Raw genomic sequence first — 26,447 nt, 5'->3', positions numbered from 1 at the left:
GGTGGTTAATTTCCCTTGTTCCCCTCTATCAAGATTAGTCTTATAAAATAGGTTCAGAGGCACTCGTTCCCTATTTCTATTACAAACTGGTCAGAGCCTAGTTTAGGTTGCCTTACTCTACTTAAATATCCTCGCCCTAGTTGGTTCCACTTTTTCGTTTAGACTTAGGTATCCGTACCCTTAAGGCTCAATGTGTCTCAAGCTATCACATGTGCCTAAACTAGTCCTAACTCTAACTTCAAGTAGAATTTATCGTTCTTGACTAAGCTTTCTAATCCTACAATAAGACCTCAGATACTGAATTTATCGTTCTTGACTAAGCTCTCAATATTTTGGAATGAATAATAGTGAAGGAGGAAGACTCTATTTATAGTTTTTCAGCTGGGTTTGAGCTTTTTCTGCACGTTCATCGCACCCATCATGACCATGATGGCGTGTAATTTTGCCTCATCATGGCCACGATGGATCATATCGTGGTACGATGGAAGATTTTCTCTAGATTTTCAGTTTTCTTCAACCGCCTTTCATCGTGGCACGATGACAAGTCATCGTGGTACGATGGGAAAGATTTGTTGCAGATTTTCTTCAATTTAAACTGCCTTCTCATCGCGCCACGCTAGATCTCATCGTAGGTACGATGGATTGCGTTGTTTATTACGTTTTTGCCCTTTTTTGCTGCTTTTTCCACTTTTCTTGCTTCTGGACAAAGTAACTTCACTTTTCCAAGTATTTGCTTGCTTTTGGGCTTCAGTTGCTATTAAAACTACCCTAAACTACTACTAAAAACATCATATAATTGACTATCATCAGCACGGTACGAGATCAATTCGTCTTGTGGACAGTAGACAGAGCCAATTTAGTCAATAAAAATAAATCATAGAAAGAATATAGGAAAACTAAGTTGAATACATAAAGATAAGAATATATAAATAGAAACATAAACAATAACTATATTAAAAAAAAATCAACAATATTTTTCATCAAAAATAAAATAAATAATATTGCTACTAAGTTTACTACTAACTAGTTTAAAGACCTGTGCATTCGCACGGGTCTATCGAATTTTATTCGATATTTAAGTTTGTCACTATATTAATGTAGAAAATTTATTTAAAATTAAATATTTAAAAATTTGTTATATAATATTATTAAAATATAGTGGAATTATTGTGTTAATCATTTCTTGTAAACTTATTTATTCAAGTTTTTATGTTTCAGTAACAAATAATGGTCCGGTGTACATTTTTAATAAAAAATTAGAAATTTTATTAGGAATATTCAAGGTAATTTAGTAAGTTCTATACAAATTAACTTTATTATATTATTATTAATGATTAGTAGTAAACTTTGTAGCAATATTGTTTATGTTTCGTTTATAAAAAAAAATTGTAATTTTATTTTTTATATTTCTATATTTCTGTTTCTTTTTCTACAGAGTATTGTTTTTTTTTTATTTATGTATTTCTATTTGTTTTTTATTTATTTATATATTTCTTTTTTTATTCATTTTCTTCTTTTTTTTATATATTTTTTTTGAACAAAACTTTCTATAATTTTTTATTGTTTTTTTTCCCTATTTTTATGTATAGATTGTTATGGTTTGTTCCTATCTATAATATGTTTTGTTCCTATTTTTAAACATATCATCTTTCTATTTTTTTAATAAAATTACAATTAAGGATATAAAACTTGCAACGTGGTTAAAAACAATGAGAATAATTTAGGAACTTTGATGGTAATCGATTTTAATATATTAGTAATAGACTAATAATAATAAAATAAAGTTAATTACTATCAAATTTACTAAATTACTCTTGATATTCCTAATAAAATTTCTATTTTTCGATTAAAAAATATATACGGAATCATTATTTGTCACTGAAATATAAAATATTGTATGAATAAAGTTTTTTTACATTAATATAATTAATTAAAGTCAATGGACCCGAATGCACGGGTCTTTAAACTAGTTAGTTAAACAAAAAGTTATGTCTATGTTTTTTTTGACGAAAAAATAAAATAAAGGTAAAAAATAAAAATAAGTTATGGCTAAGTTAAAAAAATAAAAATCCTTTTAAAATAAAACAAAAAATAAAAATTAAAAAAGAAAAGTAGGCAAGAAGGAGGATGTTGAAAAGAAGTGTGAAAACTGAAAACTGAAAACGGAAGGAGGTAGAGTCGGCACAGAATCCAATGACCCAAACAAACAAAAACCGGATCATGCGCACCCAAACGCACTTAAAATTGTCGTTTCAATTTTCAACACGCACCTCACGAGGGTTCTTCTTCTTTCTCGTTTATTTTTTCTGGTGAATGAAAAAAAAAAATTCAATTCAATTTATTTACCCTAATTTATTCATTTATTCATTCACCATTGCACTTTTCTTCTTTCTTCCACGGACCTTTTCCATTTTCCAATGTCACATCATATCATACATATTTAATTTGACTTTCTTTATTGTTTTCTCTCAGAAAATAAATTAAACTCGAAGAAGTACCTGAAAAATTAAATATATATAATGTTGTCGAATTAATTAATATTAAATTCTTCTTCTTCCTCATTTTCTTTTTCTCTCCCTCCAACAAACAATAACCCCTTTTTCCTCTTTTCATTCATCTCTCTCTCTCTCTCTCTGATTCTCTCTGCTTTTCCATTATTCTTCCTTTATTCCGCTATTTCAAGGTCAGTTTTCTCTTTTCCTTTTCCCTTTTCTCTTTTCAATTTCAATTTCAGCTCTTCAATTCAATTTTTTCATCTCTAAATTAGAAAAAATCCTTTCAATTTCACCTTTTATATCTTTTCATTATTTTGTTTTTTTTTTCTTCATTTTTTTGTTTGTTTGTTTGTTTCTATGTGCTTCAATTCAATTTTTTTTGTTTAATTTTTTTAATTTTAAAAAAATTTCTTCATGTTTGATGTTGATGATTCAGTTTTTCAGAGCAGAATATGAAACTGAAGATATAGTTACTGGTGTATGTATGTATGTATCTATGAGGAATCTATGTTTATATGATCTTGTATAATAGTTTATGTTATTAGGGCCAAAAGATGATTTTTTATATTAAATATTTGCTTAAGTTTGTTTGTTGAAGACAATTTTTATGTGGAAGTTTTGAGAGAGATGAAAGGATACACTTGTGGGACCCAATATATGCTATGCTAGATTCCATTTTCTATGCTTATGAAATATTAATTCTTGAGTGTGACATGCATTTTTTGATGATTTGTTGATGTACTATACATAGCTGTCACTATGGACTATGCTTTACTTTCATTTCTTTGTTTGTTTATATATTTATTTATAACTCCTTGGAAGTTATTACTATTTAGATTGGATTTATGATTTATTGTAGCTTTAATTCTAGTCATACTTTATTTTGAATTGAAGTTTTTTCTGAGAGAAATTGCTTATCTGAGTTTGGTTGTCGCCTTTAGGAAGGAATAAATGGCTGGAGTTACGAAGGAGGAAGAGTCGGGTTCGAGTAGTCCTAGTTGGGGTGCTGCTTCCTTTTTTATGCAGACAACGGAAGATGTGGCTAAAGCTGTTGCTGCTGCGATGAATGCTCCAAGGCCGTCTATTATATATTCATCCAAAAATGAACAGGGTGGTGGTAGTCAGCTTCAAAGGCTTCAGTATCAAGTTACGAAAATGATTAAAGGGTTTTCTCGTCCACCTGAAGTTAAATATACAAATTACAATCCGGAAATCTTGACTAGTCAGAAGCGTCAATGGGCTGCGAACTTTCATTTGCAGTACAATGTAATATCTTCCCTAATGAAATGTTCATTACACCCTCTTGAGTAATTATTTTTGTTGTTCTTCCATTGGCCCTTAGCAACGGTTTACTTATTTGAAAATCCAACTTTTAACCATATCCCATTATTAGTTTTCTTTGACTCTGAACACAAACTCTTAAATTATGTTGTTCTTAGATTGTTCCAGACACTTATGTACTTCCTGGTATTTGATTTATAGGATCATAGGTCTTGGAAGGAGCCAACAAAGTTGTTTGAAAGTATGGTGATTGTTGGACTTCATCCTAACTGTGACATTGATGCACTGCATAGCCAATGTTTAGATAAAAAGTTTGAGGACTCTGATAGTGATAGTGATAAATTCAGAAGTATACTTGGTTATCAGAATCAATCACGTGTGGAGCCTAATGTTGAACCTCAGGTTTTGATAATTGGACACAGATATACAACTTTTATTATTAGTACTATGATATTTATTCTTATTGTGTCTGGTTCTAGTACTAATATTTATTCTTATTAGCCTAATTATTATGACCAGTACACGTTAAACTTTTGCCGCCACTGTCTTATTATTATTATTATTATTATTATTATTATTATTATTATTATTATTGTTGTTGTTGTTGTTGTTGTTGTTGTTTTCTAATGTATCAGTATCATCAAAACTCTTTCCAGGTCTTGTTCATTTACCCTCCAGAAAAGCAGCTACCTCTTAAAGAAAAGGATCTTCTTTCTTTCTGTTTCCCTGGCGGTCTTGAGGTTAGGTCTAAACTTGATGAACATTCATGTCTACTCATATTCCTATCCTTTTTACACCATTAGTATTGCCATCATCATTTATACACTATATTCAGAAGAGTAAGATCAACCCTGATTACCTCTAGCATTGGGAAATTGTTTCAGCAAAAAAAAAAAAAAAAGAGAAAGTTCTGGCAGATTACCTCTATGGGGAAAAAGACAAAGTTTTATATATCTTTTTTACTTCTTTTAGATTATGAAGTTTTTCAAATTTTATAGTTTCTGTCTATCTTCTGTTGTACTTTCTTTTGTTTTAAAGGAGTTTGAATTTATTGCTATCATTATTTTGAAAGCAGAGAATATATTTTGTGCCTTCGTTCTTGTTATAGCTTAAGAGGTGAAGGCCATGGACCATGGGGTGGGGATAGCGTAGAGGGTGTAAGGCTTTACTTTCATGAAGGCCTAAAAAACTAAGAACATCACTTTTGTAAAAAATAACACTCATTTACTTACATTTGGTACCAACTGTCTATTAATATAAATGTATCCTAATGCATCATCATGATCATAATTTATATTTCTAGTGTCATCTGTAGATATATTTTCACGTGAATAACTTATGTGAAGTTTATACATAGGTTTTTCCTTTTCCTGGATGTGATTTCAGGTTAATGCTGTTGAGAAAACCCCTTCGATGAGTGAATTGAACGAAATTCATTTCGGGCAGGTACTTATGCAATACTATGCTTCCATATATATTATGCATTGTGCTTATTATATTAAGACATAGTATAGTAGAATTGTAAACTTATGCTTCCTTTAGTAAAACTTGCATTGCTAAATGCTTTGTAATTGTTTGTGTTGCTGCAACTGGCTTGTTATCACTTTTTTTGGTCATATATTATGTGAGATTTTTTATCGAAATTTCATATTTTTGCAAGCATTAATGCTGATTTATTTGATTAAGTTGGAGGGATATCGTAAGTTTTTAACCACTGATAATGATACCAGTTGTCATGTTTGTATATTGATCTTTGCAGGAACACCTTAAACAAAGGGATCTGTCTTTTGTATTTAGGTTACAGGTAATTGAAAATATCTAATTGTTACTTTGTTTCTACTTTCTTACTTTGTCTTCTTTTGGCTGTTTATTCCAAGTGCTTTGATGACTATATTACTCTGGGATTTTGCTCTCTCTCTCTCTCTCTCTCTCTCTCTCTCTCTCTCTCTCTCCTAAAAAAAACACATTTTAAGTATGAACATTGGATCACATGAACTCACAAGCAATCTTTTTCATAATGTTACGGAACTATATTAGGGATAAATGGGAAAATACAATTCATCTTTGTTTTTAATATTTTCTGCTCAATGGATCTTTTAAATTATTCTTGACAAATGTTATTTTAGAGAATATCTGAAAAGGGGCTAATGGTAAAAAACTGTTTAGGTCTTAATTGTTTAACAATGTTCAGAGTAGTTCATGAGTTACCCATTCAATGCTCATCGCTCATCTGTTTAATTGATATCCCCACCTTGAAAATTTTAATTGATTGGCTCTTACTTATAAGTGTCCTTCATTTGTTTTTATTTTTCATGCTGTACTCATTCTTGTACTGATTATATTAAATCTTTGTATTCTTTTATGCCATAGGGTGCTGATAATTCAACACTTTATGGGTGTTGTGTCTTAGTTGAAGAGATAGTGCATAAACCCTCTGGATTGATTTCTATGGTTTCGGATAAGCGGTTATCTAACTCTTCTTTGAGACGCCATGTATTAACCACACAAAGATGTTACTGCATTCTCTCAAGGCTTCCATTTTTTGAGTTGCACTTTGGTGTATTGAACAGGTATTTTATAATAATGCTGAGTTCCTTCCCACAATGAGGGGTGATATGTTGAAAATATTTGCAATCTCATTGTCATTTGTTGTATTGTATTTTGGGATATTTGCAGTCTTAATCTCATTGTCATGTATGCTCCAAAGCAGAAAACGTGTCCTGTAAACACTTCTGATTTGGTTGGGTTTGACGTGATTTATCTTTGGTGCTTTCTGAAAACTATACATGCAAGTATTTTGTATGTTTTGTGAAATTGACGTATTAATGCGGTTGCTTACGTATACTTATATATGAACATTTTTCAGTTTCAAAGGGTGACCAATAAAATGATATCTACGTCTCGTAAATCCCTAAACCTTAAAATCTAGATTTGGGTGTTGGGAAAAACATATAATATAATTAGCAGTGTTTAAAAGACATGAAACTCATATGGGCTGAAAACACAATCTGTTGAGCACTGGATATTGATATAGCCGGAACGGGAATAATGGTTATAAATGGTGGCTGTCCCCACCTTTCAAGCCGATTTTATTGGTTTTGTTAGGTCTATCTAAAATTTTATTATGGTATCATATGTCTATCTTAGATCCGTTGGGCCAACCCCTTACTGGGCCTCCTGAGTCATGCACCACCTCGGCAGCGCTTCAGACGTCCAATTTTGGGTGTTAGTATGATATGAATAGTGGAAGTGGCGGACATCTTTTACTTACAAGCCGGTTTTGTAGAGGGGCCCAAATTTTAAGACAACTTAACATAAGTCCTGAAATGCGAAAAGTGTAGCTTATTGACATCCAAAGTTTAGTTGATACTTGATTCAAATGATATATGAACTGTAAAGTAACTTTAAATAGTACAAGTTTACTCGAAGTACAAGTTTACTCGAAGCTGAGATTTAGTTTGTTGTGATATAAATTTGGTTATGTGAGAAGAGAATGCACATAATAATTTGAATGTGGCGCAAGCTTCCTTGGAGCTAAGGTGTAATTTGTTGTGACATAAATTTCACATTTTTTTGCAAAACGGAGTAAACTTAATTTTGGGTCTAATGCAGGCAAGCACGGCCTTGTATTTGTAGGAAGGTGATATAATGAGTCATGACTCAAATCTTTGACCTTCTAGTTTCATGACAGGAACTCCAAATTATTGAATCAAGACTCCCATTATGTAATGGAACATAAAGTGAAATATTTTTCACCTCTTAAATTCTGGCGTTATAAAAAAGACTGAGCAAGACTTACAAAACATTAGAGAAAGCCACTAAAAAAGACATTGCTCCAAGTGGTTTTACTGAAAACATGATTTTTGATAGAGCCCTATGGAACTGATTCATCTATGTTGCAATTCGAAATTGTGGTATAATGCTTGTTTGTTATAATTGTTGTTTTGTTTTTTAGTAACCTACACGATGTCACGCTGTTTTGTTGACTGGGTATTTGACTGATATATCTATCATCCAAACATATGTGCATATTGTATTGTTAGTTTTTTATATTCAGAATCGTTTGCCTTCTAGCACATCAGTGCATGCTATGATTTTATGGCATTTGCTTATCTTGTTGTGTTGATATCTCTGTAGCATCTTCATGCAAGAAAGGCTAGAGCGGTTGTCAAAAAGCGTTGAATTTTTAAATTTAGAATCTGTTGAAGGGAGTTATGAGGAAGACAAACTTGACGAGAATTCAAGAATTTCTCAATCAAACCTAAGAAATTCTGTATCTAATAATATTGAGGGTGATAGTAATCATCTAGAGAAACAAATGGTCAATGAGGAGCTACATACACTTAAGGAGGGAGCAGATGATGATGATATTGTGCCTATTCATCCTGAAACTGATAGAAAAATCGCCAAACAAGAATCTGGCCCTACAGTTGCTGAAGACAGTAATATGTATGGCGATGCTTTGGTAACAAACAAACCGTCAGAAGATAGGCGCGTACCAACTTCTATCTTCCCTGTCCTGCGGAATTGGCAATATGAAAGCTCTGAGTCTTCATGCAGGTACATGACATTGTGATTGTCCAGTGCATCTTGTTAGTATCTATTTGACCTCCACATGAAATAATGGTGCTTACTGTGCCATTACCAATCTCATGATCTTTTTCTTTTGTAATCAGATCCGAAAGTACGAAAAATAAAAACTAGTTTTATACATTAATCTGTACTATGTGTTGTTTGATGAACTTCCTGCATAGGTTCAAAGAATTTTCTTTGTTTATGATTTCATTTGACAGATCATATGTTAAAGGATTTTGTTATATGCAAGTGGGAGGCATAGAGTAGTATTATTTTTCACTCTCTGTTACTTATGCTCCGTGGTGCATTCTCATACATGCCACATGTAATGAGTTGATGTGGTATAATGCAGACATCAATGCGTCATAGCAACTATCTTGGAGTCTCTGATTTGTATCAGCTCAACTGTAGTTTCTCTTTTCTTGGGGTGGGGGTGGTTGTTTTCTCTTTAGAAAATCACTTGCTTTCTTCTAAGCGGTTCATATAAAACATATAGTCTGCTTTATGTAGGTTCCAAATTTCACATTGTAAACATAGAAATCTTAGAAGTGAATATCATCCATTTCTTAGTAATGATGCATTTCAAACATATGGTATGATTTGTGCAGTTTTCAAGGATCACCTTGTGAAGATAGAAATTTTAGGAGTGATGCTGATGATACTGAGACAGAAGATGCTTCAATCTCGGGACAAGAGGATATAACTGACCTACATGAGATTCTTGAATGGGCCAAGGTTTGTGTAATTTTATATACACTTAGTGTTGTTATTGTCTGGTGATTCGTTGTGATAATTTATTGCCAATAATATTATTGCTGATATTATGTTACTGACTCAGGCAAATAATTGTGGACCATTACAAATTATTAGCGAGTATTATCGGTTTAGTTGCCCTACAAGGGGATCAACACTTATCTTTCATCCTCTGGAGCACCTTCATCCCTTGGAATATCACAGGCTAGATGATAATGCTCTTTATCTCTCTGGTTCGGCTGTTGATTTGAAATCCTGTAATACGGGTCTGGAATTAGTTGAGGTATTTGTATTGGATTAAATTACTTCGATTCTAATTTTAGTCTTCTAGACTGTCATGTTTGATTGTCATGGTAAACCGATTACTTCATTTTTTCTGTTCATCTCAGGCACAAAACTCTCTTCTGGTTGCAGAGGAGGCAACTGCGTTATCTATATGGGCTGTAGCGTGCTTATGTGGTACCTTAAGACTTGAACATGTGAGTTCTGTTTTGGCCAATGATTTTATGAATTCCATTTTCCTTACCATAAGGTATTATTATCATGCATGCCTCATGAAACACCTGTTGAACTCATGGGTTTTAGATAACAAAAGGAGAGAAAAAAAGTAATAGGAAAACTAATCCTCTGAGACAAACTAAATAACTATCATATATTCAATATAAGATATTTCATATATTCTTACACAAGGGTGTGTGAATGAACGGAGGCAAAGAAGATGCCAATGAACAACCAAGAACAAAAAAAGGGGCAGAAACAGCCTAAAAGCACTCAAACACCGGCAAAGAAACTACCAAAAGTGGGAACCACAATCTGGATGGGGGTCCCTAACAAACCAATGGGTCAACCAACAAGTTAAATGAGGCCAATCCGGCAACAAAAGGATGGCTTGATGTGTAGCGCCCAGAAACACAAAAACAACAATGCTGACACACAGAACAGCAACATAGAAACTAAGCACACAGGAAAGTGCAGAAAAACACGCAGAACATATGCACAGCACAAAAACGAGTCAGCATAAGTAAAGAAGGCCTGTGTTACATCTTCATAGGAAAATCCCCCATTAAACGTAACATTACTGCAACAAAAAAGAGTTGTTCCTGAGTCACAAAATCAGCAAACGAGGGAAGATGCGAGTAGACGAGACAGGCAATCTGGGTAAAACAGTAGCAGCCTAAGGTGAGGTATGGTGTGGCATCATGCGAGTTGGAGAGGAAAAATAATGTCTGTCATGAGCCAAAACTGTGATCAGAACAACCAACCTCACAGTGGAGGAATCACGAAGAACACAAACTAACACCACAACAGAAACAACTATGAGGAAGACAAACATAAACCTACGAACATAAGGAATCTGTTCAGAACAGATGCTGAGATTGGTTCACATATAGAAATGAGCACAGTCAAATTGCAGCCTACCAGTCTCTAAGAAGGTTAGAAAAATGGTGTACCGAAAAACCAAACACAGGAAAGACCAAACCAGCAGGTGCCAATAGACACTGGCAGAAAAGGCAGCACTTGATAGTTGATACCCATGCACTGACAACTGCAGAAATGAGTTTTGGTGCATGAGAGTGGTTCCCGTGGTGGTGCTTGGTTGAACTACAGGTTAGTGTCATCTTAGGTGAAAGGTGGCACTTGTGGTGGCAGTGACAAACAACGCTTAATCAGACGACAGTACTCCTGGTTACCAGAAACTGTGGACTGCGGGACAGAAATTAATGGCTGCTGAAGCCCAAAAGAAAACTGCTTGAAACCAAGAAGAGATAACAATGATGCAGTCCAAAACTTTCGGGAACTCGACAGTAGGATAACGATAGAACATGCCACCGAATATTATGTTGAGTTATGGGTTTTAGATAAAGAAAGGAGAGAAAGAAGAAAGACTAAAATATGATTTTGATTAATGATTGATTATAACATGATACAAAAAAATTAACCACCAAGTCACCAACCCATATTTATAGGGATAGAAGACTACTAATCCTAATTGTATAGGGGTGAAATTATGACAATAATTGAGTAATTTAAAAACTACTCTTAAGAGAAACTCTAAGATATGAAACTAATCCTCTGAGATAAATTAAGATACTCTAACATAATATCATAATATTATAAGATATTTCATATATTCTAACAACACCTATTGTTTTTGGATATTTAAATATCTATTAGTTAATGGCTTTATGTTGGTCTAGTTGGCCACTAGAGCTGAAGTGCTCTGTGCATAACAGTTTCATAATGATTGTCTACTAGTCTGACAGTTACATGTTGGTTTGCAGGTGTTGACATTCTTTGCAGGAGCTCTACTGGAGAAACAGATAGTAGTTGTCTGTTCTAATTTGGTACGTGTTCCTCAAATCAAGTTAGTAATGGTCTTTGTTGATGATGAACCAAACTATTCAATTTGTATATCAATGCAAATGTATCAGAGGCCATTTTTTGTACACATTTATATGCTTTTTGTAATTCAGATTCATTGTTATTCATATATTAATAGGCTGCTGATAGGAACAGTAGCACTTGAATTTGTAGTGTTCAATTCATTTAAATTGTTGATATTTCATCAATGTTCTTGATGGAAACATTTTTCTTCTTTCATGATTAGGGAATTCTATCTGCATCAGTTTTATCTGTTATTCCACTAATCCGACCCTACCAATGGCAAAGCCTGCTAATGCCGGTATGATTTCTCTCTCTTCACATTTACAGTGAATATTAATTTTCATATTTTTAATATCTCTTCTCCACTTCATATTATTTGATGAGAATAACTTTCCAGGTTTTACCAAATGACATGCTTGACTTTCTGGATGCTCCTGTCCCTTACATAGTGAGTATTCAGTTCACACTTAAAGAATGATATCTGCTTCAAGTCTGGCAATAATTAATTTTTATTATTTATTAGTTATTTATTTGCAGCATGGATTTGTGTATACTTAAATCCATGTTTTGTTGCTGAATGTGTGCTCTTCGTAAATCTGTTACTTAAGATAATGATATTGAATATATATTGCTTTGCACTTTTAAAACCCGTTTATTATTATATTTCTTAAATTTCATAAATAGGAACAGAAAATTAGAATTGTTAATATCACGTGTAGTTTTAAATTTGGTTTCAACTGTTATTATTTTGCTCTTTTCTATTGATCATACCATTTCTGACATCTAACCGGTAAATAAATTAATTCCATAGGTTGGTGTGAGGAACAAGACAAGTGAAGTTCAGTCAAAGTTAAGCAATGTTATTCTGGTTGATACCAACAAAAACCAGGTGTGTTGTTTTTCTGCAATTTTCCATTGCCAATATAATCAAGTCATTCCTCCCCCCAACTATATATTAATTATTTACTCACCAATATACACAACCTTTTCTTTCCTATTATCTTTAAAATTGGTGGATGCAAATGGACGGAGGCATAACTACATACGCTGTCATATTCGTATGACTGGATTAATACAATTTGCTTGTGAAATGGTTAACCTGAATATATCTCCTGGTTTCTTATTGCAAAAAAGTAAACTAATAAAATGGTTAACCTGAATAGATCTCCTTGTTTCTTATTGCAAAAAAGTAAACTAATAAAAAGTTATTTATTTGGAATTGTGAGTGCATACTTTAGTTTTTTCCGGTAAGGAATCAGGATTTATCTCATGAAATTATTTGCTTTCAGTATTGTTATATTTTAATGCCATTTATAAATACATGGTTTCTTATACTCTTGTTTTGCAATAGGTGAAATCACCATCACTACCTCAACTGCCAAGACAGAAAGAGCTAATGTCTTCTTTACGTCCTTATCATACAACTCTTGTCGGAGAAAGTTACTTGGGTAGGAAAAGGCCGGTGTATGAATGCACTGCAATGCAGGTATGCCCTTATTAATCACCTAATCAGTATACCTTACTATCTTACTTCCTCTTTATTGCTGTATCACACTCCGTTTGATATCTTAAATATCACACATGCTAGCTATTCTTAGATGTTATATAGGATAGGTGATATAACAGCCATTTTTGAAAGCCTAGTTATTTGTTTGCCTAATAGTTTAACTTCATTAAAAAACTCAACTAGTTGATAATAATTTTGTAGAATATTTTTATGTGAAATTGTTAACATTTTTGTCAACATATTGTTTTGTATTCTCATGTTTTATTTCCCACAGATAGAAGCTGCCAATGAATTCTTATCAATATTAAGGTCTTATTTGGATTCCCTTTGCGAAAACATCCGTTCACATACAATAACTAATGTACAATCCAATGACGATAAGGTCAGTATTTTTGTCTCAGCAATGAGCTGTGTTAAACACTGATCTGATAGCTACTATATTTTTACATTTATCTCCAACTCTAATGTTTTCATCAATCCGGAAATAAGGGTTTAATTGAGGATCGACATGATCTTCAATGTGGAAAAAGAAACTGATATTTTTTGCATACTTAATCCCTGTAATGGAGTGGTTGATTTTTAGTATTTATTGGTTCTCTTTTTCAAAAAGAATGCATTGTTCGTAATTTAGAATTATTTCTTTAGTCAGGTAACTTCAGTTCTTTAGAAGGAAATTATTTCTAAAACCAATCTGCAATACCAAATTTTGCTGATAGCTCTTTATTGACTATACTTTCAAGTTCAGCAAAATGACAAACTAGATAGATAATTTGAAGCATGCACATATGCTACTGTTATATTTGTCTCTTTTAGCATATTATACTTAACTTTCCCTTTTGCTCAAGTGGCAAGTAATGAGAGGTAGATGAACAAATAAAATTCAATAAGAAAAAAAAAATAATAATTAAATAAGTTTAAGTAAATTTATTAATTGTAATGGTAAAGCATAAGGACATCAGTATTTTTTTTTTTTTTTTGTTGACAATAGGACATCATTATTTCTGAACATTTACATGTATTGCAAATAAAATATTTTAGGAAGTATTTTGAAGTACAATATATCTTGTCTTTCAGGTATCCTTGCTTTTGAGGGAGAGTTTCATCGACTCATTCCCTTATCGTGATCAGCCTTTTATGAAGGTATGATTCGTGGACCTTAAATCATCCCTTATGTTAATTATGCAAGTAAATGTTTTTAATATTTGCTTAAATAGTTTAAGCATGGTTGTCTTGTGTGCTATTCAAATGACACACTTATCCATTACAAGGTTTTTTTTTTTGTTCATGTGTATTGTTCTCGGATTACTAATGTAGATTATTTCTCCTTTTTTGCCTTGTGTAAACAGCTTTTCGTGGATACACAACTCTTCTCGGTACGCACAGATCTTGTTCTCTCTTTTTTCCAAAAGGAATAGGATGAAATGCAAAACACTGCGAATATTGCTTCCTTTGTAAAGCCTGAACGCAAGTTCAGTGTTGTATAATCTCTAAATGTGAGCGAAAATTTTGGCCCAATACATGTAACGCAAAATTCCATCCGAATTCACTCTTCGCCTTTAGGCTTTTAGTACAACCTGTACATAGTTAAATGAGAATTCAATCTTAATTTTAGGATTATTATAGGATTCCATTTAATGTAAATGACAATTTTTCATACACATGTAAAAGCAGTGCTTTATAAATATGGCCATGTTGTCTTGGAATTTTACAAGGGAACCAAGACACTGTCTTGGCAACTTCAATGGGACTATGTAGTTGTTTAATGTCTTCAATTTGAAATTATTCTTGAAGTCTTACATAATAAATATGATGCTGCAGTTGTGAATGAGTGAGTGGATGTTAAATTTTTATAAACTCATGTAAACAAAAATCTGAAAGAATAACTTGTTCTTTTGTAACACTATATTCTTGAAATCATGACGCTTCTTTTTGAAAAGGTGGTTGTTCAGAGTCTTTTGACCGTTTGAGATGTAGTCGTAGGTAGGCTCGTAGAAGTGGTGGTTGCTATTTTGTTCAGTGTTAAATTTCTATTATTGAAATGCTAATAACATATTCTCTAATACATTATTCAACACATTGTATTTACTTTAAACATAGTAGGATTGAGGGTTAAATGAGTTCCATTATAAAATAGAACAGAACAGTTGCTATTAAATGTTACAACATCGATGTATTACACAATTCTGCATATTTTTAGCTGTAAAATAGAAAACTTCGTTCACAAGTTCCAAGTTCTAGCTCACTTGTATCTCATTCACAAATATTTGTTATACCGGATGTCATGATAGGTTTGAATCTCATCTCTTCTATCTATAAAAAAAATAAAAAATAAATATCTAATCTAATTTAACTAATATCAAACAATATAAATACAGTATGATTTATATAAATAGATGTGGGATAATATATAGACTATATCTTGAAAAATGCATTTTAAAGAAAATGTAATTACTAATTAGAACACCTCTTTGCTGCAAAATGGGACATGATACACTTTTTTTTTTTTTGAGCAGCAAAAAAGATTTTATTGAAACTACTCACCAAATCATAAGGCATGATTTGAGAGCATATAGTTACAACAAGAAAAAGAAACAGAACAGTAAAACAAACAAGGCTAACAAACACAGGTAGCCAAATAACAACAGTCAAATAACAACAGACATAGCAGAAAAGCAAGGGGTAGTAGGAAACAAAACCAGGCCACGCAAACCATAACAAATCAACCACGAGGCATACACTCCAAAGGGCTCCATCTCCACTCATACAAAAGGCAAGGACCCTTGGCAACTCTACCCACAAACCACTTCCAGGAAAGAACCTTTACTTGTTCTACCACCTCTCCAACATTCAACACACCATTGTTAAAAACACAATCATTTCTGATTTTCCACAAAACCCACATAAAGTTATTCGGGAGAATAATGATAAATCCCAGCCAGCTCGTAATAGCGTACCAAACCTTCGCCGCAATTTCGCAATGAAGGAATAAATGCAACACCGTTTCTACCTTCAAATTACATAGCGCACACACCTGTTGATGCTCTTGTAACATCCTTCTCTTCCTCAAATTGTCCTTAGATGGAATCCTGTTAAGAAGCAGTTGCCAACTAAAAGCACAAACCTTCGACGAAGACCCACACTTCCAAATATTATTAAAAGCAAACTGTCGCAAACCCGCTGATTGGAATACGCAGACACAACCAATAAATACGCAAAGTTAACAGTAAAACCTTCCATACCATTCCTTAACCACATCCACTTATCATGTTGATCGTTTGGCACAAATGGAGCAATTAACTCTATGAGAACGTTATACTGCTCTTCCTCCCACACAAACAAATTTCTGCGCCATTGTAGGTCCCAACGCCACTGACCATCTGCCACGCTTCCTAAGTTCTGGATCACCTCATTCTGCTGAGTAGAAATACCAAACAACCTGGGAAATTTCTGATGAAGAGTTTGATTGCCCACCCACACGTCATTCCAAAAATTCGTCGAATCACCCATCTCCACCCTTTTCTCCACCGCTGGAATAAACCATTTAGATTCACTATCCAACAAACATAAATCTTTCCACCAAATTGACCCTAACCTTGTTATATCAGCCTCACCCAGGTTCTTCTTTCCAACAACATCACTTCCATACCGAGATATCACAATATCTTTCCATAATTCACAATCGTGTGACAACAATTTCCATCTCCATTTCGCCAAAAGGCTAACATTGACGAATCGAAGATCTCGAATGCCCAAACCTCCTTCCTTCTTGGGCTTACAAATTTCCTCCCACTTTACCCAACACGTTTTGTTTTGTTTTGTTTTGATAGCCCTCCCCAAAGGAAAACACGTTGAATTTTCACCAATTCCCGCCACACTTTCATCGGCATCTTCATGTAAGTGAGATAAAAAATGGGGATAGCATCGAGAACTGAGTTGATCAACACAATTCGGCCACCCAAACTAACATATTTATTCCCCCACGAGGCAAGTCTTCTCCTTATTACATCCAACATAGGCTCCCACGTAAACGACTTACGAGGATTGGCACCCACCGGAAGACCTAGATACTTAAAAGGAGTCCTTCCTATTCTGCAATTTAGAAAGTCAGATGCCATCCCCAGAAATTCGTCAGAGACATTCACACACATGACACAACTTTTCCAAAAGTTCATCTTCAACCCGGAAGTCATCTCAAAACCCCTAAGCACAGCCTTCAAAGCCTATAAATTATCCACTGTTGCCTCCCCTATACATAAAGTATCATCGGCATATTATAGAATTGACACCGGTGTTGCCTCCCTCCCTACCAAGAACGGCCTAAACTGATTAATTTCCACCGCCTTTCTCATTAGCCCACCTAGACCCTCGGCCACCAACAAAAAAAGGAGAGGAGCGAGAGGGGCTCCTTGCTTAAGACCCCTCTTTATTTGAATTTCCTCGGTAGGACTTCCGTTAACCAAAATGGAAAGATTACCCACGCAAACACAAGCTTTCATCCAATTTCGCCATTTAACACTAAAGCCAAACCTCCCAAGCATATATTCTAAAAAGCCCCAATCGACCGAGTCGTACGCCTTCTCAAAGTCCACTTTTAGGATCAAACACTCTTTGCCGGATTTCTTCGCAAAATCAATGACCTCATTTACAACCACCACCCCTTCCACCAATTGCCTCCCTTTCAGAAACGCGGATTGAGTATTCGGAATAAGAGTGTCCATGACTCTACCAAGCCTATTAGCCAACACCTTTGACAAAAGCTTATACCAGCAACTTATTAAGGAGATTGGCCGATAATCACCCAAACCTTGAGGGAACTTAAACTTTGGGATGAGTGTTAGGAAGTAAGACATAAGACATTTCGGGAGACACTCAAGTCCCAAAATTCTTTAATAAAAGCGAAATTAAAACCATCCGGCCCCGGACACTTAGAGTCATCACTTGATTTAACAACCTCTTCAATTTCTTCAATAGAAAAAGGTGAAGTTAGGGTGCGATTACACTCCTCCGAGAGGGTCGGAAAAATAACCCCATCTAAAGTTGGCCGAGTCCAAGCATCATTGGAGAAATGTTGTTGAAAAAAGGACACCGTAGCTTCCCTCACATTACGCTGCCCTTCAACCCATCCATTAGGAGTTAGTATCGTCTATTTGAGAAATGTTAATGTTATGTTGGGACAACTTTTTAGTTGTTCAATACCGTGTGTGTCTATATATATATATATATATATATATATATATATGGGGTTTTCTAACTTAGACCCTAGTTAGGTCTAAGTTAGCAAGGTGCACCTTTTCAATTGGACCAAAATACCCATTCTTTTTAATTAATTAACCAAAATACCCATTAGTAGACGCAGATCCAGTGTCGCGCGCGTACTGAAGGACCATGGTTATAGACCGTTGATTTCCATCAGACAGCCAAGATCTGATCTCATCAAGACTGTCTGATCAATCAGACAGCCCAGATCATCCTGATCCATCAGATTCCAGCGCCTGCGCCACACTGGATTACAACCTGGAGAGAGAAAATTTTGCTTTTTAAAAGTATGACACGTGTCACACAATGGTTGGCTGGGCGTGATTTTTGTTCATTTAATACTTTGAACTCAATTATTTCGTTGTAAATTAATTTTTTATTTTTTTATTTTCATACCAAAATTCATAATTTTTTTTTGTCTACAAATAGAGACTTGGTTCGTTTGATTTGGACACCGAAAAAAAAACGCAATTTTTGACTACCTTAATCTCATTTTTTGTCTACTAAATACGTTACTTGTGTGTTGTAATTTAACACGCACCACTCAACCAACTCACTGAAACCATTATACCAGGAAAATAGTAGATAATATTCTGGAAGTTTTGGTATATTTTATGAAATTTTTGGAGACCTGAAACTATTTTTAGTTAATTAAATGAGATAAAACGGTAATTAAAAACTAATGTTTGCTTCTGAAACCATTTTACTGGTAGAATGGTTGCACATAGTTATATTCTGAAACCATTTTACTGGTAGAATGGTTTCAATGAGTAATTTATTAATTGTGTTTGCTTCTGAAACCATTTATCTGGTACAATGGTTTCAGAGAGTTGTAATCTGAAACCATTTTGCTGGTAGAATGGTTTCAGTAAGTTGATTATTAGTTATTTGCTTCTGAAACCATTTAGCTTGTAGAATGGTTGCACATAGTTGTATTCTGAAACCATTTTACTGGTAGAATGGTTTCAGTGAGTAATTTATTAATTGTGTTTGCTTCTGAAACCATTTATCTGGTACAATGGTTTCAGAGAGTTGTAATCTGAAACCATTTTGCTGGTAGAATGGTTTCAGTGAGTTGATGTAAGGTAGTGAAAAATGAGATTAAGGTAGTGAAAAATTGGGTTTTTTTTTCTGTGTCCAAATCAAACGAACCAAGTCTCTATTTGTAGAGAAAAAAAAATTATGAATTTTGGTATAAAAAAAATAAATAAAAAATTAATTTACAACGAAATAATTGAGTTCAAAATATTAAATGGAAAAAAATCACGCCCAGCCAATCAGACAGCGACACGTGTCCTGCATTTAAAAAGTAGATTCTTCTCTCCAGGGTGTAATCCAGTGTGGTGCACGCGCTGGAATCTGATGGATTCGGATGATCTGGGCTGTCTGATTGATCAGACAGTCTTGATGAGATCAGATCTTGGCTGTCTGATGGAAATCAACAGCCTGTAACCATGGTACTGCGGTACGCGCGCGACACTGGATCCGCGTCCATTGATGGTAATTTGGTTAATTAATTAAAAAGAATGGGTATTTTGGTCCAACTGAAAAGGTGCACCTTGCTAACTTAGACCCAACCGGGTCTAAGTTAGCAGCCCCCTATATATATATATATATATATATATATATATATATATATATATATATATATATATATATATTTGTTAAGTAGTCTAATGGTTAGAAATTTCACTCTTAAGATAAATAAGTGACTAAAAAAGATGAGTGGTTTGAAGTTTGATCCCCGACCCTGGAGATGAGTGTTTAATTTCACATGTGTCAGTTTTGAATATAACTTTAAAACAATTGTCACAAAATTTACTGATGCTTATTAAATTATGTTCAAGATCTTCTAATGAACATTTTCAATTTTAGCATAGTTTATTTTATCAATATATCTTTACCTTTGATAGTAGGTGTTTCATATTACCAAAAGTGAATGATCCTCCTTCTTTCTTTTCAAAGGAGAGAAATTTTTGTCTATCTCCAGTCATATGTCTTGATCATCCATTGTCTAAGTATCATGATTTTTTCTTCATTGTTAGAAGACATTCTTGCAATTGTTTTTAGCAGATTTTCAGGTACCCATACTGTTGTGGGTCCTTGATGGTTATTGTTATAATAAGTCTGTTGGAATAAAGTTCATATTGATGTGTGAATTGAAAATAAAATTGAATCTCATATCGGGTACTAACATACTAGTGTGTAATTGGGAAAAATAAATAATAAATGAATATATAAATGAGGTGTTAAATCTCACTAATGTGAGACTTCATTATGCAATTTATTTATTTTTTTCGGTTACAATATATGTGCTAAGTCTTTTGAGTCCAGATACCCTCCATTGTCTTATCCTCCATTTTGCTCCATTTCCATAATAGATGTCTGCCACATGGCACTCAAATATTTTAATGGTTGGGATTTAAAGAAATGTTTTTTCAGTTTTAAATTATTAAAATTAAGAAACAGAGATACAGGAAGAGTCATCTTCTCCACCGTTACTTCTCAGTTCTCAGTGATACAGAGAACTTATCACCACTCCTTCTCAGGACTCCTCCATCTTCTCTTCTCTTCTCTTTTTTTTTTCCCCTTTCTTTTCATTGTTATCTTTTAATTCTCATAAACACAACACAATGTTTCTAATTTCTCGAAGAAAATGGAATCGCAAAAGCTTAATCTTCATTTAATTGTTCCCATTGTTTGTTGTTGTTCTAATTTTTTGATTGCTTCCATTGAACAAAATTTTGCAAAAAGCTTGCAAAGTTTGTCCCCATTTAATTTTTGGAAACAGATGGGAAGTGATTTAGGAAAAAATTAAAAATTGATCACTTACATAGAATTATTTTGTGGAAAGATTTGTGCAATTTTCTTTTTCCACCACTTTGCAAAAATTTGGGAATAAAAATTGCAAAAACACTGTTGAAAAGCAATGATGTTGAGAAGAGTGGTTGTCGTTACAATAAACGGCGGCGTTGATGTTGTGTATTAACGAGGTGCGTGAGATGCCGACAAAGAGGTAGCGAGACAGAGAGATGGTAAGGAAACGGTGAGGTGGTGACAGTGTGACGGTAAGGCGGAAATATGGTGAAACAACGGCGGCAAGACGGTGACAGAAAGCTGGACTTGGGTATGACTTTAGGAAGTAGGAGAAGTCATGGTTTTGTTTTGTTTGAAAAAGAAACTGTTTTACAGAGTTTTAATCTGGACCTTTAAAATTAATAATTGCCACATGGCAGTGATCTGTTAAAGAACTGGACAAAAATGGAGCATAAGGAAATGGAGGTGATCTAAACTCAAGTCTTTTGGGGTAAAGTGGACCCCAATTGAGAATAATATACTACATGGAAGCTGCTGTCAGCTAGAAGAAAAAAAACCAGTTGCTAAGCCGCCACTATGATCACCTTAGAATTTTCATATACTCAATTGTATTGATTTCCCTAGCTAAAACCATTTGGTAGATTCAGAGGATTAAACATCCAATTCGTTGACGTGACATCTAGTGCCATTATGCCTTAAGAACATGGTCAGGTAACACAACTTTGTTATTATAAGAATTATGCTTATATGACTATTATTATTAGATAAGTTGGCCATTGATAAATGATCAATGGTGATAGCTTGAAGTAATTAATTTATATTGTTGTGATGACTTAGTCTAACTTAGCGGTGGGTTAATGAATCATATATAGAGGTAATTAAATAACTTTGATATTATATAAGTTGAATATAATTTTCTATGTTTTTATAGTTCATAATCTGTCCTCTGTATGACTTTGGATTAATGGAAATAGTTTACAAGGTTTCTTTTTGTCGTCAACTACTAAGTGGAATAGATGTGTAGTCTATATTAAGTTTAATCACTTTTATATATTTATGGGTAAATAGTGTTATACCCCCTGTAAAATAGGCGAGTTTTGCGTTACCCCCTGCAAAATATTTTTTTGAGATTTCCCCCCTGCAATGTCAAGATTCCTTGCGTTACCCCCTTGGCTCAACAAATGGACATATGACATGGACGAATCTTGACGTGGCATGACACATGGAAATTAATTAATTTTTTATTTATTTTTAAATGCCAACTCAGTAATACACGTGGAAATTACTTTTTTTTTTTTGGGTAAATAGGGTTTTACCCCCCTGCAAAATAAGTCAATTTTGCATTACCCCCCTGCAAAAACAAAACTTGGGATTACCCCCCTGCAATATTAAGATTCTCTCTTTTTACCCCCTGCTTGACAACTTGGCATAAAATCTTTATTTTTTATGAGGTGGCATGCATATGTGGCATTTAATTTTTTTTTTAATTTGCACATGTCATTTTTATTATTAAATAAACTAAAAATTAAAAAAATAATAATAAATTCTTTTCTAATTTCCCCTTCATCCCTACCACAAAACTTTCATCATTCAACAAGAACAACAACATCAACACCACCAAGAACAACAACAACATCAACAAAATCATCAACACCACCAAGAACAACAACAACATCAACAAAATCATCAACACCACCGAGAACAACAATCCAAAAAGAACCCAATTTTTTTTCTTCCAAAAATCAATCTCGGTAAACCCAGAAACATAATCATAAATTTCTTTTGTTCTTCTATTCTTCATCCCTTTGCAACAACTCAATTTCTTCCTAACCCAAAAACATAATTCTTCTTCCCAATTCTTCATCCCATCAATTCAATCCTTAACCCATAAATTCAAAACCCCAGTTTCTGCCTTTATAAATCCGGTTCCTAGTTCCTGCCTTTGTTCTTCATCAATCATTTGTTTCGACGAATTCGGCGGAGTGATTCGGCGGATTTCTAGGTTTTATTTTAGAGAAAAAGGATTCTGGGATTCTAAGTTTGTGTTAGAGAAAAAATAATTTTGGGTTTTGAGAAGAAGAATGAGAAGGAGAAAGATTTGTGTTATGTTACAGGAAAAGATTGTGAGTTTTTTTTTTTTTTTTTTGTTAGAAACAATGGATTAACATATCTTTTTGAATTAACATATTTTATTTTTAATAATTTTTTTTTTGACACAATATTTTTTATTTTTTTTAAAACTAATTAAGTGGAATTTTTAAAATTTTTGTCACCAATTTATTTAATAATAAAAATGACATGTGCAAATTAAAAAAATAAAAATGAAATAAATGCCACATATGCATGCCACCTCATAAAAAATAAAGATTTTATGCCAAATTGTCAAGCAGGGGGTAAAAAGAGAGAATCTTCATATTGCAGGGGGGTAATCCCAAGTTTTTTTTTTGCAGGGGGTAATACAAAATTGGCTTATTTTGCAGGGGGGTAAAACCCTATTTACCCTTTTTTTTCAATTTTGCAGGGGGGGTAACGCAAAACTCGCGTATTTTGCAGGGGGTAACGCAAAATGCGTTTTTGCCCGAATTGAAAACTTTCTAAGGCTTGGTTTGATAAAAAATTCGGCAGCATAAGACTTAATTTATAAGGTTTTCCTTACTTGACAAGATAATAAAATCAGAATAAAGTGCATAATGTACACTTGGTAACTACTGCACTTAAAGTGCATCATTCATTAGATAGTAATAAGCACATCTAGTGCATAAGTCATTACAACACCAAAATAAGCACATATAGTGCATACAAATTCATAACAACACCAAAATAAGCACATATAGTGCATAAGTCGTAATAAGCACATATAGTGCATAATGTACACAAAATAAGCACATATAGTAATAAGACATTACACAAGTAAACACTAATTTTTGTTAATATTTTTCCAAGATTTCATGGCTCTATAACAAGTTCCAAGCTTTGTTGAATCTTCTTGTGTTAATATCCCTTCATGTGGCTCTATAACAAGTTCCAAGTTTTCAATTCGGGCAAAAACGCATTTTGCGTTACCCCCCCTGCAAAATACACGAGTTTTGCGTTACCCCCCTGCAAAATTGAAAGAAAAAAAAAGAAAGTAATTTTCACGTGTATTACTGAGTTGGCATTTAAAAATAAATAAAAAATTAATTAATTTCCACGTGTCATGCCATGTCAAGATTCGTCCATGTCATATGTCCATTTGTTGAGCCAGGGGGGTAACGCAAGGAATCTTGACATTGCAGGGGGGGAATCTCAAAAAAATATTTTGCAGGGGGTAACGCAAAACTCGCCTATTTTGCACGGGGGTATAAACTATTTACCCTATATTTATTTTGCAACGAGAGAGTATCGTCTTTAGCTATATATTTTCATATCCTGATGTGTTCACGTTTAGTGGATTTCATTTTGGTCTAAGAGCGATCAAATAAAGAATGGTTTTAGCACCATTATCCCTTGGATTGAAGATTGGTCTTAGTATCATATTAGAGTGATCTCAGTGTCATTATATTGATTGATATTGTAGTATCATCAATACAGATGATATTGTAGTACCACGTGTGGTATCGTAGTACCGTTTATTCATAATTGATGTTGTAGCATCAATTGGAGTGGTATTGTAGTACCACTGAATCATAGATTGATATCGTAGCATCAATTCGAGTGATATTGTAGTACCATTCAAGAAGGTGTATTCTTTGACCGATTTCTATTGTGTCGTAGCAAATCGGTATACAGCTGTAACTGAGCTGTTTTATCCTAGGGACGGCGTGGTTGATAGTCTGCTTGCACAATTTTGGGCAGTGCCACGAAACGTCTTAAAGAGAGCGACCTAGTCCGCGACTCAACCCAGTAATCTTTTCGGTGGCTGTAAAAATTATTTTTTAACTATTTTTTAAAATATGAAATCAACAATTTTAAGACGTTTCTTTCTACTGTGACTACCGAAGAAATTACTGGTTTATATTATAATGTCGCTGACTATGGCAAATCATTTCGGTTTGAATGGAATCACTTCAAACATTAACAACATAACAAATTATATTTTTAGAACAATAAAAGAGTTGCTAACGTGTTGAAGGATTATATTTCAATTGTATTTGAAACAATTGAACAAGTTCAAAAAGGATAAAAAGTCTAAAGAAGATACACTTGAAAGTCTGATAATTTGTCTTCTTTTGAAAGAAAAAGTTGTAAAGCAAGATCAGAAAAATAAGGAAGTGCTTGTTGTCTCGAACAACAACACTAGAAACTAAAAAAAATTATACTTCATCACTTTTGTTGATGAATGTTGAGATTATTTTTCGTAAGTGATGTTCTTGACATGTTTCAATTCTTTGGAACTGAAATAGAAAATTAATTCAATAAAAAGTCAAGTAACTTCATTTTAATAAGGCACAAAATATGATTCCCACATGTTTTATGAGAATGAAATTATTCATGAAACAACTGCACCTCACTCTTTTGAGATGAACGATAAAGCGGAAAAAAAAATAAAGAAAAAAATAATAAATAAATAAAGAACTTTTTACCGAGCTAGTTGTTATAGTCATGTTTAATTCCGGCATTGCATCTCATTAGTGGGGGAAATTTAATTAACCGTTTGTTTTGTGCTAAATAGAGTGCCTAAAGCACTAGAACAAAATTTCTACTCATGAAATTTTGAAGAAAAGACAATCTAATTTGTCTTATTTTTGAACTTTGAGTAATTTGACGTATGCTCAAATTTCTGACTCCAAGAGAGTTAATCTCACTAGTAGAGCCTATGAATGTGTATTTGTTGATACACAATTAAAATCAAAGCTTATAGGTTGTTGCCTAAATGCTAAAATGATCATGTTGGAACAAAATTGCGTTTTGTAAAACTCCCGATCACTATTAATGGTTTTGATGATAACAAAGTATTAAATGTGCAATTGGAGGTACTAAAATTTGATTTCAAGTATGAAGATTTATTTTGAAGATAAGTTCTGAAGATATGCCAGAAGATGATCATTCAGAAGTTCTGAAGGCTCAGAGGTTATCAACATTCAGAAGATGTAAGCTTCAGAGGTTGAAAGCTCAGAAGATAATGAACCTCTGCATAGATCTCTAATTATTTCGAAGAATATGTTTGTTTAATTGGTGCTCAACACGTTTATCAAAGACGAAAGTGACTGTACCAAAGGTTCAAGATAGCTCTCTTACACTATCCCTAGTCTTAAGGGAGTAACGTGATATGTTTGTGAAGGTGGAAAAAACACAAGAAGGGGGGGGGGGGGGGTTGAATTGTGTTTTTGTGTTTTGAGTCAGCATATAGTTCAGGAATGCATTAGGATAGATAAAATCTATTTATGTAGAATTTGGAG

General features: G+C 33.5%; 2 protein-coding genes across 3 annotated transcripts; one reads left to right on the top strand and one right to left on the bottom strand.

Moving 5' to 3' along the window:
- Positions 1 to 2,086: 2,086 nt before the first annotated feature.
- LOC123883184 lies at positions 2,087 to 14,738 on the top strand. 2 transcript variants are annotated; one of them, XM_045931921.1, is made up of 19 exons: positions 2,087 to 2,683; positions 3,437 to 3,761; positions 3,978 to 4,178; positions 4,433 to 4,516; positions 5,163 to 5,222; positions 5,536 to 5,580; positions 6,147 to 6,346; positions 7,914 to 8,336; positions 8,960 to 9,086; positions 9,190 to 9,387; positions 9,494 to 9,583; positions 11,387 to 11,449; positions 11,713 to 11,787; positions 11,887 to 11,937; positions 12,301 to 12,378; positions 12,841 to 12,975; positions 13,271 to 13,378; positions 14,071 to 14,136; positions 14,343 to 14,738. In XM_045931921.1, exons 2-19 carry the CDS (start codon positions 3,447 to 3,449, stop codon positions 14,409 to 14,411), a joined length of 2,388 nt encoding a protein of 795 aa, XP_045787877.1. In that variant the 5' UTR covers positions 2,087 to 2,683; positions 3,437 to 3,446; the 3' UTR covers positions 14,412 to 14,738. The 2 variants fall into 2 exon arrangements, with proteins under 2 accessions (XP_045787877.1, XP_045787878.1); XM_045931922.1 differs by having other exon boundaries at positions 2,192 to 2,981.
- A 977-nt stretch (positions 14,739 to 15,715) lies between these two features.
- On the bottom strand, positions 15,716 to 17,714 carry LOC123886091. Its single transcript, XM_045935430.1, has 4 exons — positions 17,304 to 17,714; positions 17,033 to 17,216; positions 16,118 to 16,883; positions 15,716 to 15,875 (listed from the first exon to the last, which is right to left on the bottom strand). Exons 1-4 carry the CDS (start codon positions 17,712 to 17,714, stop codon positions 15,716 to 15,718), a joined length of 1,521 nt encoding a protein of 506 aa, XP_045791386.1.
- Between the last annotated feature and the right edge of the window lie 8,733 nt (positions 17,715 to 26,447).

The sequence above is a fragment of the Trifolium pratense genome, linkage group LG5, assembly GCF_020283565.1.
Source record: "Trifolium pratense cultivar HEN17-A07 linkage group LG5, ARS_RC_1.1, whole genome shotgun sequence".
In the NCBI taxonomy this organism is placed as follows: domain Eukaryota; kingdom Viridiplantae; phylum Streptophyta; class Magnoliopsida; order Fabales; family Fabaceae; genus Trifolium; species Trifolium pratense.
Note: the sequence above shows the minus strand (reverse complement) of the source record. Positions and strands in the feature narration are given on the sequence as shown.

What these genes read in the sequence shown, in the direction of transcription:
- LOC123883184 (XM_045931921.1), top strand. Translation starts at nt 3,447, where the DNA reads ATGGCTGGAGTTACGAAGGAGGAAGAGTCGGGTTCGAGTAGTCCTAGT. An exon ending in ACGAAATTCATTTCGGGCAG is followed by an intron (nt 5,223 to 5,535) that starts GTACTTATGCAA and finishes TGATCTTTGCAG; the next exon opens with GAACACCTTAAACAAAGGGA. An exon ending in AGCTCTGAGTCTTCATGCAG is followed by an intron (nt 8,337 to 8,959) that starts GTACATGACATT and finishes TGATTTGTGCAG; the next exon opens with TTTTCAAGGATCACCTTGTG.
- LOC123886091 (XM_045935430.1), bottom strand. Translation starts at nt 17,714, where the DNA reads ATGGACACTCTTATTCCGAATACTCAATCCGCGTTTCTGAAAGGGAGG. An exon ending in ATCAGTTTAGGCCGTTCTTG is followed by an intron (nt 17,217 to 17,303) that starts GTAGGGAGGGAG and finishes GATAATTTATAG; the next exon opens with GCTTTGAAGGCTGTGCTTAG. An exon ending in AGTGTGGGTCTTCGTCGAAG is followed by an intron (nt 15,876 to 16,117) that starts GTTTGTGCTTTT and finishes GTGGAAAATCAG; the next exon opens with AAATGATTGTGTTTTTAACA.